Source organism: Sciurus carolinensis, chromosome 7 (assembly GCF_902686445.1).
Source record: "Sciurus carolinensis chromosome 7, mSciCar1.2, whole genome shotgun sequence".
Lineage (NCBI taxonomy): Eukaryota > Metazoa > Chordata > Mammalia > Rodentia > Sciuridae > Sciurus > Sciurus carolinensis.
The window spans coordinates 23,352,322-23,375,029 of NC_062219.1; the positions used below are offsets into that span (position 1 = coordinate 23,352,322).

General features: G+C 37.8%; 1 protein-coding gene across 6 annotated transcripts in view; it reads right to left on the reverse strand.

The window, feature by feature from the left end:
• Adgrg6 (adhesion G protein-coupled receptor G6) overlaps positions 1 to 18,768 on the reverse strand; it is a 135,817-nt gene extending 117,049 nt beyond the window's left edge. Inside the window, exons 1-2 of one of the 6 annotated variants that reach the window (XM_047558126.1) lie at positions 17,991 to 18,763; positions 10,211 to 10,311 (exon numbers count right to left, since the gene is read on the reverse strand). In XM_047558126.1, the coding sequence (XP_047414082.1) occupies positions 10,211 to 10,311; positions 17,991 to 18,004 (115 nt within the window). In that variant the 5' untranslated portion in view covers positions 18,005 to 18,763. Of the gene's footprint in view, positions 1 to 10,210; positions 10,312 to 17,594; positions 17,735 to 17,990 lie in introns of those variants that run through there. The other 5 variants (XM_047558129.1, XM_047558127.1, XM_047558128.1 and 2 more) reach the window with 5 other exon arrangements.
• Positions 18,769 to 22,708: the final 3,940 nt, after the last annotated feature.

The following is a 22,708-nucleotide window of genomic DNA, read 5'->3' on the forward strand; positions in this document are numbered from 1 at the left end:
TCTAAGTTTCACTTGAACCAACCACCTTGCAAAAAATATCTTAAAAATTTGTCAGACAGAAATATTTAACAGATGATAGAAATACTGAAAAGCACTAAAAAAAAATACAGAAATAAAGAATAGGAAATGAAACCAAGTAATAGGCAAATCATGTTGTGAATTTCATTTAGATGAGATGGATGAAAAAAAGAAATTATGTAAGCTGCTAGGAAGTCAGAGGCACCTAAGGGAACAATTTGAAGAAGAGCAGAAATGTCAACCTTTAAAAACCACCTGTAAATACACTAAATTCTAAATCATTAGTCATTTCATTCTGTGACACAATTTTATCCTAAGCCAGAGTTTCTATGATGAAAATGATTTTTGATCCCATAAATATCAAAAATTACTGCATTAAAGATGCCCTGACTACTTTAAAAATTTAATAAAAAACTTTGGAGAGGTTCCGACTACTCAAGAGATCTTTATATTATAGAGTTTTAGAGAACTATAATATAATTGTTTATACATAACAGTTTTGATACTTTATAATGCATCTTGCCAAGGAAGTAATAAATTCAAATATAGACTACTCTTGCAAGACATTTGGAAATTTGAAGGGAACAATGAATGAAAATGAAGGCCTAAAAGAACAAATAAGTTAAGGGGAAGGGGGAAGTTCTGTTTGTTTTGGGGGGAAAAAATGAGTATGTGTGTGAACTAAACTGAGGAAAGTATAAATCAAGAGAAAAAGATTAAGACACAGATGATGGTGGGAAGAGAAGTAGGGATTTGGTGAAAGAATTTTAATAATTGCTTTTTATTTTAACAAAAATAGATTTTTTAAAGTGTACATTTCAATAGCAATAAGATTAGTTTAGCACTTAAAAAAAAGTGTTTCCATGAGAAGCTCATTTCTTGGAGGAACTAAAAAAAAATTTTTTTTTAAAGAGAAAGTGTTCTGGGTATTATATTCATTTATAGCAGTCACTTTCCTCTTTTGGCACAAATAATTATGGTAAAGTTTTTTGGAATTTTCTTCCTCAAATAGTTGGCTTTCCACAATGACAGAAAAATTGACTTGTTTTTTTAAAATCAACATTGTACCTGAGCTAAGTACAAATTTCTTCTCTTAAATAACTGAATGTCTATGCAATTCTATCTATGCTAAGCAAAAATACGTAAATTCTTCAATTGCTACAACCACTCAATAGTTAATGGAACCCTGTGGTTGGACAGAACTGAAAACATTACGAATCCAGTGAGCCCCCAAAGTAAGGACGGGGACTCCATCCTGGGAGCAAGGAGAACCATCAAGGGAACTCAGGACAGTGGCATGACTCCACACATGATTTATCAGAAACCCTGGGGGCAGGGAGATCTGGGAAGAGCCTGAGAAGACGTACAAAGGAGATGAGCAACTCAGAGCCAGTAGTGACAAAGATAAAGACATCTCATTCAGATTCAGCAGCCCCCAGTCACAACCAAGCATGGGTCCACTAAGAAGGAAAAGGCTTCCAGGGAGCCTGATGCTCCTTGCCTTCCTCATGCTTTTCTGTGTCAATGCTGTTCAATGAGGAAACCATTGTTCTGGAGCACAACAGCATGATGGTGGAAAAGCACAAGACTGCAGATTCAACAAAAGCCAATTCTGCCCCTGAGCAACCTAACGATGGCCCCAGGAAAGCTGCTAACCTCGGGACCCCCAGCAGATACCTCACTGCATTCTGGGTAGTGGAGCCCAGGCCATCTCCCTTCCTGGACTAGAAGTTTTCTTTCAGTTTTGTCAGCACTACCCTCAGGACAGCCTCATCTGACCTCCCGCTACCTGTGCAGCCTCACTCCTTGTCCTCTTCTGCAGAAACTCTGCCTTCTAGTAATAAGGCTTAATGGTGTTTCTACAAAACCATTTGCAGTGCCTCCATGAATTTGCACCTACCCTTGGCCCTTCGCCTGCATTTACCCTTCTCCATTTCCATACCCCTTATTCATCTTCTCACTTCTGTTATCGTCAGGGCTGATACTCATAGGGTAAAAACCACTCCCCCAGTCACAGAAGTTTTACAACTGGCCTAACTGTAGAGAAATCTGATAAAATGGTCAATGCTTTTAAATATTTTGCCCCGCTAGAAGTTGCCTCCTCCATGAAAACTTTTCTGAGATCTGTTATCACTCCATGTCATGTTTGTCGACTAAATCATATATTACCCTTCATCCCACTATTTTCATCTCCTGTCAGTCTCGCCATAAAGCTATCATATAGTTTTGCCTAGACAAAAGAGAGACAGGCAGGCAGGGCGACACACACACACACACACACACACACACACACAGAGCTCAAATGTTACAATGTTATTATATAGCACCTAGTTTTTAAATGAGTCTAAGAGAAAAAGTACTAACTCTATGTTCTAACTCCTGTAAGTACTAAAATGCTGTCACAAATCTTAAATATATTTAATAATAGTGGCATACTGATTAAGAAGGTATAATTCTTAGATCAGCTAGGATCCTGCTAAGGAAATGTGAAATCTCAGTACAATAACTTAGGAAGCAACTCAGTTCATTCACTTCACATTTACTGGGCACATCTGTTGTGGTGACACAATAGACGGTCTTACATTTACAAATGGACACCACCTTAGATACAAGCAATGGCTTAAAATTCAGAAAGAACTTTCTTATGAAATGGTTATAGAAAAGACTCTCTACTATCTGTAAGACATGTAACCAATGAGAATCCAACCAAACACCAGCTAAGACATCAGGATTTACCAAACTGGAGGGCAGAAGTGGTAAGTCAACTTATCAAAGTCTCTCATAGAAAAAACACAAACTGGGTTGGGGAGATAGCTCAGTCGGTAGAGTGCTTGCCTTACAAGCACAAGGCCCTGGGTTCGAACCCCAGCACTGCAAAAAAAAAAAAAAAGAAAAAAAAAAAAGAAAAACCACAAACCACATTGTTTCTTAAAATATTAGGTGTTCAGGGTTGAAACAAATTTTGTGGTCATAAGTTTCCCACAAATAACAGATTTTCAGGTTACCATTCTAAAGAGAAATGAGATTATCAGTCCAAATAAAAAGCTGATATTAACCTCTGAAGAACCACCTCAGAGACAAGTGGTATATACAGTCTGAGAAGAAGAATTCAGGAAGAGGTGGGGTCACATTTCCACAACCCCATGATGCATACCTAAGGCTCATCCTCCCTAAAAAACCACCAAGGCAAATTATCTCTAAGAGTGTTTTATGTGATAACACCATTAGTACAGCCACTGAAATCAGAGTGATCAAAACTTTCATCCTTTGCCTTAAAAATCTGTTCAATAAGGTCTGTAACTCAGCAAAACTATTATTTATATTTGATAGGGGCTAATAGCAATTGTACACTGATGCTTTACTTCTGGATATACATTTAATGCATAAAACAAATAAAGGAGGAAGAAAAGAAGAAAATAACTGCAGGTATGTATGAAAGCAGTGTTTAATAGACACATCCAGAGTATTTTCCTTTTCCAGACCTGCATTTTACTTTAATAATATTCCCTGAGGTTTCAGTCAGGTAAAGAAACTTCTAAAACAATGCTTCTGTCATGGAGAAGAAAATGCTCATACTTTTGGCAAATTCCCGAACAAATAATAGTGGCTAGTCTAATCATATAATTAATGAAAATAAAAGACCCTTATTTTTTAAAGGGTTGACACATTCTGTTCTACTACAAACACTTTCCATCTAAGTTAGCAGCACTAGGCTTGGAATAGAATGTATACCATCTTTGATTCATAACAGTTGATTTATTAAAGAAAATTTTATATTTTCTTACAAAGTCTACCATTTCTAAACTATAAGTGTAAGACAAAGCTGGTTTAGGCATGACTGTACATCAAGATATCTTGACATGAAATACATCATAACAAACTTTTTCTGAATAAAGATTTCATTCAAATGATTAACTATAAATATTTTAATCAATATAATTAGCCTTAAGCATAGAAGTACTGCATTAATGTAGCTCTCACTGGACTACTTGCTTCCTGAGTATTTTTTTAGGGAGGTGTTTAATCGTCTTGGTTCCATGGAAGGGAAAGGATACTTATGTGATTTCATGATCACTGTGGGATTAATATATTTTCTCATCTAACCTCCAAACTTTTCTCCAACTGCTGCACCACCCTGTAAACTATAATCTGGAATACATTTTTCCCTCTCTCTTTTTTCCACATTCTTACTGAATATTATATTGCAACTTCAGTAAGAACAATGCCAAAGAGCACAAATTCCACTTGCTGAATATCAAAGCATTTCTTAAGGAACTGGTAATTTGAAAGGTGGGGGGACAATTTCATACCTACCAAAGTCTCAGAGTTGATATGTACCTTTCCAAGTCTAGAGCTTCCCAGATTTATTTTGTCCAAGAAAGTTGGACCTGTTCCATCTCTAATTTTAGTTCAGTATAAAACTCAGCAGCTAAAATCAAAATGAACCACACAAAGAAAAAATTTCTGAAATGAATCAAATAATTTATAAACCAAACAAAACTATGTGTACATTAAAAACAAAGACTTCGTAATGTACACACATTCTCTATGATGAGTCTGTAGGCTTAAAGGGTCTTCAACGCCTCTAGTACAAGCTTTCCCTCCAAACATTTCTTCACGGACCAATCTTCCAGGGTGAGGAATTTGAAGGGAGGTTTTATTTTTCTGACAACCAATTACTAGGAGAGCCGTTTGGTATTTACAGCATCATCTCACGGTCCTACCTCTGCTCTCTAGAATATATCTGTTATCACTTTCAAACGACTACTCTTCAACTATCTAAGGACCAGTATCTTAAACATACTGACTTTACTACTTCAAAGTAAAATGCCATTCCTCTCAACCAAGTTTTTAAATTAGTAGGATTTTTCATTTTAAAAATTTGAGCTTTATAAGCAACCATATTGTAGCTGACACAAAGGAAAGGCATCCATAGTTGTAGCTGGTCCCCAAGGATATATATATAACATATAGTTGGTGCAGTCAGAGACTGCTCTGGAAAATTCCTGAGATTGCTTGAGAATCTCGCAATCTTGTTTGGCCTGGTCTAGACATTCAATGGTCACCTGCTCTCGAAATTATGACAGTCATGCCTGGAAGCAAGTGTGATCTAACCCCAAAAGAGGACTATGGTTGTGACATCCTACTCCTCTTAATATTGTCTAAGAGGTTTTGGTTTCACTTGTGTCCCCATCCCAGTGGTTGGTCAGTTGAGATTGTCATTGTGGTGACAAAGTAAGCCACCCCATTCTATGTTTAGGAAATTGACTTTGACTCATGTAGGATTTCATATCTAACTGTACCAAATTCAGATCACCCAATGGGACAAGAAGGAAATTAAACATCTCAAAGAAACATTCAGAAATATCTGTATGCAACTTTTTAGGCTCTACTTGTCCATCACACTGGCTCTTTGAATTTAAGGTCTGGAATGAATAAATGGTCCATTTTGGGTAAAAGCTCCAAACAGTAATTTGAAATGCCCTGACCAAAACACATTCACATATCCAAACACACACTTATCATGGTCTGCAAAATAAGTTGCACAATCACAGCCTTAATTTTGACCTTTCAGATACATTTAGTGGTTTTAAGTATACATTAATACTAAAATAGCTAAAATAAATTAGAGATTTATGAAGGGATTATTTTTCTGGACATCTGGAAACCTTTTGATCAAATATAAAAACAGGTCTACAATGTCTATTTAATGCTTAAATGCAAATGGACATGTAAATGATACTAGATTATAACTGCTCATTCTGGGACCATGAGAAAACTTAAGACCCCAAAAAAGCACAAGATTCCTTCCACCCAATTGCCTGCCTTCTAGAACCAGGCTGTGCTCTGGGATGGAAAGAGCTACTTCAGGCCAGACTGTACTTTCAGAATCACTTCCCCACATAGCTGCTGATGTCTCATATGCAGCAGAATAAAAAGCCTTGAGGCAATCTGCTGATGTCACTGATTTTCAGGAGGGAAGGGAGACTCCTCCCTCAGTGCTCATGACTAAGGCCATCTGTGTGGAAACAGGCTCCTGGTTGCTTAGGAATTCACTGGCTCTTGCCCGTTTGTTTCCTACTCAGAAGCCTGCTCAAGATATCATTCATCTTCAGAGTCACAGAGTGTCATGCAACATAAAAAGAGGTTATTATTTGAAACACCTTTTTGAGATTCTTATCAAATGAAGAAAGAGCAACAGTAAGTTAAGTAACTCACAGAAAATTAAAATTCTCATACACTTCAATGATCTCTCTGGTCTTTTTTTTTGTTTTCTAGTGAATTAAAAAAAAAAAAAACAAAGAAATTCATCAGGTTTTCTTTTTTGCAAATTGCCAAAGCAATACGTACTCACTGTACCAAGGCAAAAATTTCAGAGGTGCATAAAGTTCCATTGTCTTCTTCCTTCTTCCTCTAATCTATGCCCCTGAGATAACCCATTTTAAATGCCTAGTTGTGTATCATCCCATGTTTATTGTATTTAGACAGCCTTTTACACACATATGTACATAATATATCCCAGTTTTTTAATACAGTCTATTACAAATCTTGAATAATCTCACATTGTCTATAGTTTGCTTTTTAACTTGACATTATTGTAATGGACAACGTTCTAAGGCAGTATGCAGTTTCTACCATCTTGTTCTGAAGGGTTACAGAGCATTCCACGGTGTGAAAATAAAATAATTTAATAACCATTCTGTTGATGAATGATTAGTGTTTTCCAAGTGTTTGCTATTACAATGCTACAATTAAAATAGATACATATTTCTCTACCCTTTTTAGCTTTTATAAGATAGATGCCTATATGTAGGAGTGGTATACCAAATGGTGTATACATTTCTAACTTTAAGACACATCCAATTATTCTCCCAGACAATGCCAACAGTGTCAGTATACACCCTTTTACCAATGACTTCAGCCATCCCAGATGGTATCAACACTTTCAATACTGTCAAACTAGTGGGTTAAAAAAAAAATCACATTTTGTTATTGTAATTTGCATTTCTGTGGAACCAGTATAAATATCCAATCAATATTTTGTTGCAATTCCTATTAAAAGTTACATTTATTGAGAGAAAGTAAGTTATCTTTCTGTTTTTTTTTTTTGTTTTTTTTTTTTTAAATCCCCAGAGGCAAAAACCTTGTAAGTTATTTGCTTGGTAAGTGTTGCATGAAAATACATTGCTAACTTACCTAACAGGACACTCAATGGAGCAATCCTATTACATGAATTAAACCATGAGTGTTATCAAAATTAAGCTATAATATTTTAACTTTTCATCAATCTTAATAATCAAATGAGGCTCATGAACCTTCCAACCTAGTGATCACAGTCAAATTAGCAAAACATTATCAAGAAACAACCAAAATCCACCTAGGTTACCACTCAGTGTAGAGAGATGCAATGGGAGTGGGTTGGGAAGGGTCATCTGAGGTAACAGAAATGAAACTGAGATCAGAGTGTCAAAAAGAACCACACACATCCTTAAGGGGAAAAGAGTAGGGGTTAGGGAGAAAAGGATCCTGGGGAGGTATGGCCAAGGAACATAAAGGCCTCTGTATCCAGAAGACAGGGTGGGAGAATACAGGAGAGTACAGGGGCTATCAAGATGAAGGGAGGAGCAGATTTGGGGCAAGAAGGTGGAGTTAAGAGTACTCTTTGCATATGTGAGTGTGGGCCCATTACATGTCCAGGGTAGGTGAGGATGAGCAACCAGGGAGGTGACTCCAGGGCCCAGGAAGGGGCTGAGACTGAACATAAGGACTTGGGAGGCACTGGAATTCAGATGCCCCTTTAAGGCCCTAGACCTGAGATCATGTAGGGGTCATCAGAGAATAAAAAAGTCAAGGAGTATGTATGTGGAGATAGAACATCACAGTGAAGAAGTAAATCTTCTAATATTTAAACATTCTAAATATTCTAATATTCTAATAAAGATATGTTATTAAACTATGAAGGTTTTAAAATTGTGTATATCTTAAATTGTAATCTCTACTATTTTAAATGACTTGTGACAGAGTTGGTTTTAAGGAAGTCTACTGTTATCATGTGAAACAAAACTGTCATATTAAAATGCCAATAGTAATTAGACAAAGGGGGATGAAGGGAAGGAAGAGGGAGGGGCATAAGAAGGACATTAGAATTAATTAGACATAACTTTCCTAGGCTTTTGTTTGAATACACGACTAGGGTTACTCCACATCACGTCCAACGACAAGAATAGGATCCTAATTAGAATAAGTCATGCTCCATGTATGTATAATATGCCAAAACACATTCTACTGTCATGTATAGCTAAAAAGAATAAAATAAAACAATTTTTAAAATGTCAATAGTAACCTCTAAAATATTTTTTGAGAAATCAGCTATTTATGTGTGAGGTGGTAGCATTTTAAGTAGGTTGAAAGATACAGATAGACTATGTTCTGGCTTCACAAATGAACACAGAAGACTATCACAAACTTCATTTGATCCACATGAGAAATGGCAATGAAAGAAATGTTTAAAAGGAAAGAAAATCTTGTGTGAGCGAGTAACTTATTCCCAAGCCCTCAAGATGGGAGCCTCCTTATTTTCTGTACCCTGCAGACTTCTCTTGCCTCCTCAGCTTAGTCCTAGCCTGGTTCATTCCTTTTAATTTGCTTTAAAATACACGTTTCTTTTCATTTATTCAAAAGACTGAAATTCAGGAATATGCATGTATCAATTAAAATGTTGACATCTAAAATATAAAGTCCCAATTGAGGTACTTTGTTTTAAGAAGCCTGGAAAATTTACAAATGCATGACCTAATTGAAATGAAAGTAAATAGATCTCGACTAATTTTCATCTCATAATTTATCTTACATACGTAACTGGTTCTTGGAGGAGCACTTTGAAAGTTAAGAATATTTCAACACCTCATCACAAAACCCAAGCTATGTTTAATTTTCAGGTCTCTTTACAAGTATCTTTCCTCTTCCGTCAATGACATAAACAGAAAGAGGGACTTCATAGTAAAATTCTAATAAATGCACACAAAAATTCACTCAAAGATCAGTTTTTTTTTTTTTTTTTTTTTTTTTGGAGACTTTAAAAGCATCCCAGGGATTTTCCAAGTAGCAGAAATTCTTAAAATAATCTGTGCTTGAAAAACAGCATTTACATATTAAATACAAGTAATCAAAAAATAAGCAATTTTAGCAGGTAATCTATTTCTATGATTCCTTAAATGTATTATTTGTAATAGCATAGATGCATTATAAATAGGGAATTTATAAATATTTATTAAATTCTAAGTGGTAAATACATAGACTTCAAGAGTAGTGATTTTTAATTGACATTTCAGGTTTACACTAGACTTCAAGAATAGTGATTTTTAAATTGACATTTCAAGTTTATTCTGAAAGAAAATATAGTAAATAAATAAATAAATAAAACAGAATAAATAAATAAATAAATAAAACAGGAGAAAATAAAGAGTAAACCAGAGCAGACTTAAAAGAAATGTAGTTAGCTCAGTGACAGAACTAAATGAACAATTTCCTTTTAATCATTCACATTCCTCAATCTGATTGACTTGTTTATATAATTAGCTGTTTATGGAAAACTTACTTTTCAACAGCCAAAGGATCTTATTTCAAAGATCAGAAAAAAACTGTAATTACAAAAAAATAGACATTTTAATTCCAAAAGCACTATAATTAAAATTAACTTTTTCATTCCAACTACACTAAATAAACCATGTAATCTGAAAAACAGTTTCAAACTCTTATTTCGTATTATAACATGCTCATAAAATCAGGATGAATGAAAATAGCAAAATCTGTATTTTTCCATAAATAACTATACTAAAGCTTTAAAAAAAAAAAGAATTAAGCACTGTATATTTATTCAATAGCAAAGGAAACAACCAAGCTTTCTTAATGTCAGTTGTGGAGTTATCTCATCACTCAATGTGGGCTAAATAAATAAATAAAATGAGGAGGACAGCAAAGATTAAAGAAAGAAACTTGTCAGAAAACAAAACAAGGATTAAAGTAACAGTGTTCACCCAGCATTCAGAGAGGCTGGAGACCAGAGGCAGACAAAAACCTAGAAGAACAGAAAGAGAAGAAAAGCCAAGTGACAAAGTAACTTTAATAAGCAGCACACTGGTGCAGAGGACAAGGAACTCATCATTCGCTTCAGGCTTCAGAAGAGTCTTACCTGCATGAGGAACGCAAAGGATACACAGGAACAAGAAGAGGAGAAGGGGGCGTGGCTTCCACTTCCAATGGCAGCTCCACGTTCGACTTGAGTGAAACATCCTGCCAAAGAAAGAAAGGCACTGTCAGACCCTGGGCTTCAGGAAAGTGTTATGACAACACCTCTTGTGGTTTCCAGTAGCAACTGGAAAACAGAAATCGTTTCCAGCCTTGCTTTGGAATAAAGGAGCTGTTTTATACTGATCGATGGATTGACTGATTGATACATGCTGGGATCAAACCCCGAGTATGGTATGTACTAGACAAGTGCTCTACCACCTAGCTACACTCCCAGTCCAAGAAGAAACTTCAACAATGAGGATGACCTAACCACCTCCTACAAGTTCACTGGCAAAAGAAGAAGAAGAAAAAAAGAAATCCATGCATTTTATTTGCCACTTGATGGCACTGACCTCATGAGAAAATATATGTACATATACATAATAATTTCTGGGTGAAGATGAGTAAATAAATGATTCAAGAAAATCACTACTTAAAAAAAGAAAGCAATTTCAGCTTCAGTCTATTCTGCCTTACCAGTTGCATGCCCATCTTGGATCTTGGTAGCAGAATCATGTTTTAACAGACCTCCTCCATAATCTCCAAAAACTGTCAAATTTAAGGAAATGTTTTCATTTTGTAGCATCTGCTGCTTTATAGATATTTAAATAAAATTATATTGATTAAGCTCTTTCCCTAAAATGAGGCAGTGAAGCATTAATATTCAAAAAGATTGATTCCTTATTATAACAGTAGATACTGATGTTTTTAAATGGCTAGAAAATACCAAATATTACAGACACTAGTAAATAACATTAGATGGAGAGAAGCTGTTTTGTAACTTTCAAATACTCCTTGTGCACAATGGTCTCAGTTTAAATTTATAGTCATATTTAACAAGCTTTAGAAAGAAACATACATATTATCTTGGCTCAAAATAATAGTATGATTTATTTCATTGATTCAACACCTTCAAAAGAGGCAAGCCAATTAAGGGGGCAGTGAGTCTAAAACCAGTCACCAGAATGGAACACACAGAAGTTGGTGAGCAGGAGAGAATTGAAGAGGCATCCAGGTAGTAAAACAGCAGTATAAGATCTCCAGCTCTTAAATACCTGGAAGAGAAAGCTAGTTTGCCTATAAGTAGTAACTGTGAGTCATTTCATTTCTAAAATAAAGGGTGAACTATAAGATACTTGAGGGTCACTGGGAAATCTTCCTTAAAGCCTGAAGCTTGCTTACCTGGGTAAAACCTAGAATACTAAACACAAAACCAGAAAAGCACTAGAGGAGAAATATTCAAGTGAGCAAAGCACACACGTGATTCCTGCACTTGCCCCAACATTGCATTTTGAACTGCATTTTGAACTCATAGCAAAGAGAACATTAGAGTCAGAGAGATCTGGCCTCTTCACTTAGGAACTGAGCAATCTTTGGAAAATTTACTTTATCACTTGAATTTCCTTTATCTCACCTGTAAACTAATGAACAGCAACATCCCAAGTCCAGAGAGTTGAGATGATCAAATAAGATAATGTCTTGACATTCAGCAAGTGTTCAGTAAATATTAGCTATTATTATTATTACCACCATGCCAGACTCTAACATAAGTGTGGTGGTTCTACCCACAGTGAAATCCAAGGAACCAATGTAAACAAGAACAGACAACAGGCTTAATTCCCTATGCCAACATCAATTGACTGATTTATGGCCACTTCTTGGATCACCTGGGAACCAAACCCAAATAGGTTATTCATGTCTGTTATGCATACAAAAATATTATATAGTGTCTGAATCTCATGTCACGTTTTCGTATTTAACAAAACTGAAGTTCTAGCAATAGGCAGCTCTCGTTGAAAACTCTAAGCTAGGACAAAGTTAAGATCTGAAGAGAATATTTTGTATGGAAAATCATTGTTTTGAATACATTCATCCAAAATATCTAAAGTTAAAAGCAACTGCTGTGTATGAGAAGCATGCTTTAGTAAATAATAATAGATGTGGGCATTGGAGTAGCACAGACTTACATCCTGGTTCCTCCATTAACTTGTGGTTTGGGGACAGGTATTTAAACTCCCAGATTTTTTCCTTATCTGTAAATAGGCTATTACCCACCCAAAAGAACTGGAGACAACAATTCATGCATTAATAGGGACTTCTAAAAAAGTAACACGGCAATATCAATGTTTATAGCAGCTCAATTCACAATAGCTAGATTGTGGAACTAACCTAAATGCCCTTCAACAGATGAATGAATAAAGAAACTGTGGTATATATAAACAATGGAAATATTAGTCAGCCATAAAGAAGAATAAAATTATGGCATTTGCAGGTAAATGGATGGAGTTGGAGAATATCATGCTAAGAGAATAAGACAATTCCAAAAACCCAAAGGCCAAATGTTTTCCCTGATAAATGGATGATGATACATAATGGGGATAGGGGGAGGGGGTAAGAGAAGAATGGGGGAACTTTGGATTATATAGAAGGAAATGAGAGGGGGAGGGGGCAGGGGTATGAAAGATGGTGGAATGAGACAGACATAATTACCCTGTGTACATGTATGATTACATAAATGGTGTGAGTCTACATCGTGTACGATCATAGAAATGAAAAGTTGTACCCATTTGTGTACAATGAATCAAAATGCAGTCTGTAAAAATAAAAAAAAATATGTAAAAGTAGGTTGTAGTTCTGTCTCATAGAAATCTCACTTATTTGGAAGAATGGTCCATTTTCTACTGAAGCTGGATGAATAAGATGTTCCCCATTCATGCTGGGAGTGAATAAGTAGACTTCTAAAACAAACAAACAAAAAAAGCAGTTATATATTCAATGAAGTTTAGAGATGGCAGGACCAAAATGAAGTCTAACCTCATTTCACAGGGAAGGAAACTGAGAACCAGGAAAATAAAAGGGGAGACCAATCAAACCTGGCCGCCAGCCTCACAGATATTAGCAGAAGAAAGTATCAACCTAAGAGAACTAACTCCCAGCTTCTTGCTCTTTGTGACACATGATGATTCTCCTTTATCGATACAGGAATAATGGCCTGCTCTTAAGTTTCTATGCGCTCTAGTCAACCTTCAGGGAATCATGCTCCTGAGCTTGGCTACTCTGCTTATTTATAATATGCTCATGCAACTTTTCCCTTCACTAAAAAGGTTCTAACATTTAGGGATTCCATATCCAATCCTGAAGTTGTTTTACCAAAGCTGCCTGCAATCCTATCAGGTAATGGGAAATGATGACCAAGGCTTGGTACATTCCAGGGCTCCAAACTCCATCGCCTCAGACAGAAAAGGAGCCCAGGACGGAGTAAGCACTTGTAATCAGACATGTGCCACATGACACACCAACTTTCATCCACTTTACTGTTTACTGAAGAACAGAAAAAAAATAAATTAAGAATAGAACAGAGGAAGGAAAGCACTATGTGTCTTCTCAAGGGATCACTTAGCCAAGACATATCCCTGAGATTTAAACAACTTTCTCACAAGAGTGGAAAATCCCGAACAGGGTTACTAAGGTTCTCAATAGGAACTACAAAAAAAAAAAAAAAAACCAGTATACAGGCTTGGGTCATTTTTACTGTGGCCTCAAAGTTCTATGGAGGAAGGCAGGAACATTGTTAAGTAAAAGAGAGTACTAGATTTGTATAATCTGAAAGGAATCTAAAAATTATACCATAAAATCTATCATCTCACAGGGGAGAAAATTGAGATACTAAACTATGTGCCCAAGATCACATCATCAGTGGTATCTGAGCCCAAAACTCTTTGTGTTACCTGGCTTCAACTCAGCTCCCCTACCTATACTGCAAACTTGCTCCCTTTTCAATCTGTACAGTCTACAAAATACAACATGTGTGGGTTCTGTTTCAGGAAGCTTCAGAATGTAACCCATTTACAGCAAATGATTTAAATGTAAGCTTGACCCCTTGAGGCACAATTTCATCCAAATTCATCACTGAAATAATCTGAAAAACCTACCATCCTGCATCTCTCCACTCTTCGTGGTTTCCTCCAAAATCACAAATTAAAGAGAAATTAGTGAAGGAATTTTGAAGTCAGTAGAGAAATTGATAGAGTAGTAATTCTATTATCACCAGCAATAGCATTCACTTCCTTGCCCATATCCCAACTGTGTTTCTATGGCAAATCTTTTCATAAAGGGGTTGAATGAGTGGCAGAGAATACCTTCATTCTTCAAGAGTGAAAAGAACAGTAATTTGGTTTATTCAAGTCTGTTCATAATGGCATTTTTGTTCTGGTTAGATATCATGTTCCTGAGCCTATCTGCCCCCCCCCCAAAAAAAGAGTGCTATTCTACTTCTCAATTTAAGTCCTTTATTATGTTGGGTTCACTCCTACTTCAAAAACATTGATTTGATTCTCAAAATCTTCATAAATCCTAAACTTTACTTAACAGTAACATGCGTAATTAGCTTGTACCATAAGTGAGGAAAAAGTCAACCTGAAGAACTACATTCATATACACCAGATAAGTACAGGTAAAACAGAAAACTGGAAGCAAGAGAGGCAGACTGCACCCATATCCTGGTTCTGATTTTGTACTCTAGTTTGACAGAATCTTCCCAATGGGGAACCTGGGTAAAGGGTACGTGGGATCTCCATGCATTTTTTGTTTACGACTATACTTGAGTCTATAAATATCTTAACATTTTTAATTAAAAAAGCAAATCTGGGAGCTCTAATGTACACAACTTACTCTCCAATGATTCTGGGAAAAAAAATTACCTGTTATAAGAAAGGGGAATGATAAAACAAATAGAGTCAATATTTGTAATAAGTGATTCTGTGTAAAAGGTATACAGGTGTTCTTTAATTATTTTTATTCTTGCAACCTTCTTGTAGATTTAAAATCATTTCCTAAAGAGTGAAACACATACACACTGAAGTGTATCAGTGCTTTTATTTCATGACACTCATCACTTTTATTGCTTTAGTCATTGTAAGTTTGATAGAAGTAGTAGTGTCTCATTTGGACTTGCTTTATTTGGATTGGCATGTTCAAGTCATTTTTTGTTTTTCTATTACAATGTAAATATTTCTCTGATTTGTGATTTTTTTAACCAATTTTATGTTAAATGTTAAGCCTTTGTCTTGTTTTCTTTGTTGCTTTGTTTTAAATTAAAGGTTTTAAGGCATTCTAAAGAATTTGACCCTGAGTAAAGCTTTTTAAAAGTGAGAAAGATGATACTCAGGATGCCACACTCAAGTTTTACTTGCATTTTTAGTTGCAATTGATATTATGACTCCAGCCAACAAGTATACTCAGTGTCATCTCATGTAGATAACAAAATGCCATCCAGTTAGAAATGAACATAGACAAAGTTTTTGCCCATGTACACCACAGGCTTGAAAGAGTTTCTACTTAGTCTAAATTCTAAATAGTTTCTTTAAATTTTTAATCATCCCATTAGAAATATAAACTCTGTAAGATACATGGGCAGTTAGAAAAATGGTCAGTTTTAAAGAAGCGTTTGTCAGTTTCTTTTTAATATATAAACTGAATCTCTTTCAAATCATTATTTCCAGAAATCAGAGTGACGTGTCCAGTTAGGCAGTAAAACTACAGGCTTCTAATATTTCCCATAAGCCAACAGACAATAGCCTCATTCACCATTCACCCTGGAAAAGCACAATGCCATGTAATTTATATAAGCCATAAATGGAACAGTAGCTTCATGTAGCTTGAGACCAACTAATGCAAGTTTTGCTAAATCTATTCAGTTTCTCAGGATATGAAAAACAGTAGTCATTACAACTCCTAAACGTATTTTAAATATATAATTTCAGTATTTGACTGCAATAATATACAAATATTCTTTTTCTTAAAGGAATAAACAGAAAATACACTTCAACAGTTTGTGCAGTTCAGTCTACTAAAATTTAAATTTAAGAGATTAAGCTTATGTTCCCCATTTTCAACAAGATAGTAGGAATATTTACATTGGAAAGGTTGGTATTATTTCCACATATACATTCTAACATGTCAATATCTAAAAAGAATAAAAACTTCTTAAACTATTCCATATGAATTATAAATAACAAAATAAAAATTAATTACAATCTGGGAAAATACAAAAAATTTCAGTCAAAATAGCTCAATAAAGAAATACAAACCAAGGTACTAAACCTGTCATTCAATATTAATGCTTTCACTGACAAAATCTATGATATTTTAATCACATAGAATTCAAATGGATTATATAACTTAATTTCATTATCAATAATTTTTATATTACCTATTGATTAGTCTCATATCCTTTAGTTTAAAACTTGTATTCACCTTTTTAAATGTAATATGCCTTTCTCCCATAAGATATCAATATCTAGGAAAGCTAAAAGGAAACTACATAAATATTTGCTGTTAAAAACCACAGGATATTTTCAGGAAAAACTGAAGTTCAAAACAAATTCATAAGCACTCAAAGTATGTTGTCTGTATGTAAGGAAAAGTCTTATGTTAAGACTATTGGATGTATCCCAAAATAAATTCTTTCAAGTTATACCTCGCAGATTCCACTGGCATAAATAAAGCTTGAAAACTCACAGGTGTGCAATTACTTCACATCCAGTTTTAATAAAACAAAGTGGTTCATTTCTAATTACAATGCGCACTACCAAGAAGAGACCAGCAGAGTGCTAGGCTTGATGGTAGAATGCTTTCTCCTCCTTTAAAAATGTGTGCTGGGTGGGGGAGGAGGAGGAGGAGGGCAGTGAAGAAAAGGGGGGAAAAGAACTGAAGGGGCAGTCTTTTCCCAAAGTCCTGCACTGAAAGGAAATTCGAGGGGAATTGAGTTAGGATCCAGCACCTGGTGGAGATAAGGTGAATACCAATTTCTAGAAACTCTGTTACACTAGTTAGTGTCAGGGGGCCTGCCCAATAAAACCCCAGAAGAAAAATTACATATTACAAGAAAAAGTAACTGCTTAGTGGGCCACAAAAATAAGCTTGGCCCTTCTGAGAACAATCTTCATTTTTCCATTCTGGAGGGCCAGGCAGCGCTGGCCACCCTTTCCAGGGTCGCTCGAAGGCACCCCACTGCTTGGATGACAGTTCCATAGAAGCTCAACCTTTCAGGTTTCTCTTAACAGTTTCAGTTCCCCACACACTCCACTTAAAATTCTGTAGAAAGTCCCTTTCACATAAAATGGCATATTCATTAATTACTTTTAAATCCAAACTGAGAGCATTTTCTGTGCTCTTAATGATTAAAGAGTAAAGCAAAAACACCATTATTCAAATACCCCCAAAGATCCAAGAATAAGTCCATGGTGACAATGTGCAAAATCAACACTTTCTCAGAGTTCCAGTACCTTCCAAGTCCCCAGGTGTTGATCCCAAAGTACGCTTGCTTGGCAGAGCCAGGGCCCTGGACTGAGCTGCGGTGCCGGTTACTCCTTGTTTAATTTGAATCGAAAACACGTTTTCCCCATTCTTGAAACCCTGCCCTTTTTATTATGCTTTACACCGCCCAAATGTGAGGTTCACCTCTTGCTGGGGGAAAAAAAAGGAAAGAAAGCCGCGCACACATGTCACAGCTCCATTTGGCAAAGCTCCTCACTCCAAAGTGCCCCGAGGGGCAAAGTGAAGACAAACCGGTTTATTATGTCAATGAAGTTGAAGTCCTTAACAAAATCATTTAGTTGGGGGCGGGGTGGAGGGTAGAGGTACAGAAGGTGTACAGGAATTCTGGGCAGAGGGAGACTTACTTACATGTTGGCATTACTGCGCGGAGGTCCCCTGAGGCCTCTGGGTCATCCTCCACCACTTGCCGCGCTTCGCTGCTCCGAGCTCCACAAAGGGGACCCCTGCGCCTGGGCCGAGCGCGGCGGCTGGACCCTCTGTCACGCCCTTTCTGGAGAGTTCATCGGGGTTTCCCGGCAGCTGCTCCACGCCCGCGCTCAGGGCGGCGCAAGGTGGACCCCGGGCGCGGCGGAGTTCAAGAGCGAATCCTGTGCGCGAGGGGGCGGGCAGGCGGCAGGTTCCTCCTCGCAGCGAAGTTTAAGAAGTCAGGGCGAGAGGCCGGGGCAGCGGGGTCAGCCTGTGACCGGCCCGGGAGCGGGGGTGCGAGCCACGAGTCCTGCCCCCGCTGGGTGAGGCGGGACTTGGTCCCCCGCTTTGGGGCTCTGGGCTCCCAGCGGGCGCGAGCTCCTCTCTCCCGGCAGCCGATCCGCCCGCGCTTCCGGCGCCGCGGCTTGGCCGGAGCTGGGGGCTCAGGTGCGGCTGCCCCGGCGGCGCGGGGCCCTGGCCCGGCTGTGCGCCGCCCTCGGGCGACCCGGGTTTGGGCGCTCCGCGGTGGGGGCCGTCCGGATCGCGCCGCTGCCCCACCCAGGACCGTCAACCCGAGGGCAGAAAGGGAGAAGTCGCCCCGCGGGGCGGGCCGGGCGCAGGCAGCGGGGAGAAAGTGACCGGGACAGCTGGGGTGGGAGACTGGTGCAGAGCCGAGCGCAGCTCCCAGCGGGGAGGGGACAGGGCAGAGCCCGAGGTCACCCGAAAGCCAGGAGCGCTGCACCCAGCAGTCCCTCGGCGAAGGAAATGAGAAACTCGGAAGGCAGGCACCCTCGTGGGCATCTCCTCCCCGCCCGTGGCTGTTGCACGCTCGCAGCCCACCCGGGTCCCCGCGCGGGGCTCGCTGCCAAGCCCCCGAACCGCTGCCTTACTTTACTTTTCTCTCCGCCCCTCCCCCCTTTTCATTCCCCTCCTCCTGCCCTCCTTTTCAAAAAAATAAAGGAAGGGATATTAACAAGAACCTGGAAAGACATTAACGCATTTTTTGAGCAGTATCAATTTGCCAATGTAAATCCAGCTACTTACAGAGGAACGTCTGGTACCTGCCTGTTTGTTGCTCCTATGAAGTAGCTACCCTATTAAAGATATGGACACACCCCCTTGCAGCTGAGAAGAGAGCAAAGGGGCTCACATTTGTCAGAGGGTCCCTTCCCATTGTGTACTATCAGAGTTAGTTCATATAATGCTAGAGACAAACCTCTGGATGCCAGATCTGTGTGAGCATCCCAAACCGGAAACATCTACCTTGCACAGTGTGCACATATGCAGGTCGCAGAGGCCTTATAAAGACGTGCCATAAAATTATTTACATTTTTTTGGTTAGTGATAGAAAACTGTTGGGGCAGAGAAAAAAAGAGAGCAGGACTTGAGAACAGTTACAGGCAGAAAGGAAACTGGACCTTTGCCACCAAATCCAGGGGCTTGACCAGGGTGTGTTCTACTTGTCATTATTATCAGTATTTATTTTGATGGTATAAACAGTAGGATTAATTGAGACATTTCATTGTAGCATTTAAGGGAAAGCTGAAGTCCTCTACCCAACCCTCTGTTGTTATGAACCCCAGAGATGTAAGGTCTGCACAAACTAGTTAGATGTGCCCAGTGGCTGGGGCCCAGTTCCCCAGACTCCCTATTCAAGTCAGTCTCTTATACCAGCTTCTCCCAAAGAAATTTTTTAAGTCCCACTCAAAATTTTTTGAAAGTCACATCATTTCACAGTTTTGTGAGTAAAATAATGTGCTCAGTGTCTTTCACAAGTCTGCAAAGTAACATTTAAGGGTATGGTCTCATCTGAAGGCTTGACTGGAGAAAGATCTGCTTCCATGTTCTTAAATGTAGATTTAAATGTAGTTGTTTCACTAAAGCTAGAAGTGACCTTGAACCTAAAAGCAAACAAAGAAATATATATATATATATATATATATATATATATATATATATATATAATGAAGGGATATATATATCTGCATTAGCTGATGGTCTCCAGAAAAACAGAACCAACTGTGTGTGTATATGTACATAGATTTATTTTTAAGGAATTGACTTAGGCAATTGTGACGGTGTAAGTCCAAAATCTGTTCGTGTAGGCCAGCAGGCTTGAAACTCAGGGAAAAGTTGCAGTGGGAGCCAGAAGCTGTCTGCTAGCAGAATTCTTATGTCCTCTGGGGAGGTCAGTCTTTGTTCTGTTAGGCCTTCAAATGATTGGATGAAGCTTCCCCACATTATTAAAAATAACAAACTTTCTTCTAAGTCAATTGGTTTGAGTTTTTGGGGTTTTTGTTTTGTTTTGGTACTGGGGATTGAACCCAGGGGTACTTAACCACTGAACCACATCCCCAATCCTTTTTATTTTATTTTGAGACAGGGCCTCGCTAAGTTACAGAGGCTGGCTTTGAACTTGTGATCCTCCTGCTTCAGCCACCCGAGTTTCAGGAATTACAGACATGCACCAACATGCCTGATTAAGTCCATTGGTTTTTTTAAAATAGTTTTTTTAATTTTATTTTTATAAGTTATAATTATATATGGATATGGTATATGACATGATGTCTTGATTTATGTATACAATGTGAATAATTAAGTCAAGCTAATTAACCTATCCACCACCTCACATATTTATCATTTTGTGGGTGTGTGGTGAGAACATTCAGTATTTACTCTCAGTAATTTTGAAATCTACATTTTTATGAACTATAGTCACCTCCTTATGCACATGGTCTCAAAATGTATTCCTCCTGTCTCATTGAAACATTGTATCCTTTGACCAACATCTCTTCATTCCCACTGACCCCCTCTACCTTTCTACTCTCTACTTTTACCAGTTTGTTTTATATTTCACATACAAATGAGGTCATGTGGTATTTGTCTATCATCAGATGAATGGATAAAGAAAATACAGTATCTATACACAATAGAATGCTATTTGGCCATACAGAAGAAGAAAATGCAATCATTTTCACAACATAAATGAATTTGGAGGACATTATGCAAAACCAACTGATGTATGTGTTAATCTCATCCAAGAAAACACCTTCATAGAAACAACCAGAATGCCCTGAACACTGTGATCAAACCAAGTAAACATGTCAAATTAACCATTACATTAACCAAATTCAATTGACATTCTTCTAGAAGATAGGAAAGTAATTTATGTGCTATTATATTTTAATATAATTATGTTCATACTTTACAAATTGATGTTTCTATACAACCATGTAAATCACAACTGAAATATTTCAACGGGCCTTTGCCTGTCATTGGTCAGTTATGTTAGTAACACCCATACATTTTGATAGTTATGTCCTCAAACTAAGGGTTCGTTCTTTATTTTTGAAAGAGCATGTTAGGGAAATGGAGTGCCTGGTAGAAAACACAGGGTCCTTTAACAAATACACTTGGGTCAAAACTTGGCCCTGAAATTTACCAATACCATGAACGCTGGCAGTGTAACTATGTGTATGTAAGCTGTAAAATCAGAACAACAGTACTTAAAATGTTTAACTCACAGAGCTTTTGGACAGATTCAGTGAACTCAGGACAGAGAGCATTCAGTGAATTTTCTGGAATTTGGTAGTATCAGTTGCCTCCTCCTGCCCAGCATATCATCTTATCCTAGAACTGAAGTGCCAGGACCACATTCCTCTGCATACAGGAATCTTCTGAGAACATTCCAGACAAATGAATATTGGCCATCTGCTTGAATCCCTTAACATTGATGAACACTCAACTATGAGAAACTTCCTCTTTCCATTGATTGAATCTAACATTCATGGCTTCAACTTCCATTCAGAACAAGGACATTCTATCTTCCACAATAAGTCTTTTAAATATCTGAAGACAGCTATCATTTCCCTCTTGGTCTTCCCTTATTCAGTGTTCCCAGCCCTCGTTATTTTAACCATTCAATGTCTGGCTCCTGCATTTGCTCTTTCCTATCCACAGGGGTCAACATGAGCCTTCTTTACCAGGTACTCAAAGTGGATTCCATGCCTCACTCCCGATAACTGTAGGAGCCTCCTCTTTCATGAACTGGATGTTACTCTGGTTTAAATACAAGTCAGTATGAACTTTTTTGAGCAGACACACCACATATGTATGACTGGAATAGATATAGTTATAATAAATTGATCTATGTGCCACACAGTAATTTTTTTTCATGAACCAAGTTCAAGAAATGTATCTTAACTTGTAAATAATTCAACACAATTGGAAATTTCTGTCTTAATGTCCTATTTTTCCTTAATCAATCGAAGTCCTCCCCTTTCACCAGGTGTATTGCTTTCTTCAGCAGGGAGAGGGAGAAGAAAGCTGACTTGTTATGTATCAACGTCCCTGGTGTCTGTCTGAGAGGCAAAGTACAGGACCCCTTAGAATAACTTAGCAACCTGATCTCACAAACTGCCATTCCCCCACCCCATCCTGTCTGTCTTCTGATGGGGGAGATAGTTTTGCTTTCTCTGCTGCCCTCCATTCATCTGTGCCTCAACTCCCCTCAGTTCCCCAAGGGCTTAAAGTTATGAAAAAGAATTTCAGACATTCTGAATGCCTTCTGTTGTCTCCTCTACCCCCTCATTCACACAAGCTGTGGAACTGCACATACTAGAGACTTGAATAGGGAGAAGAAGAAGGGGAAGTAAAT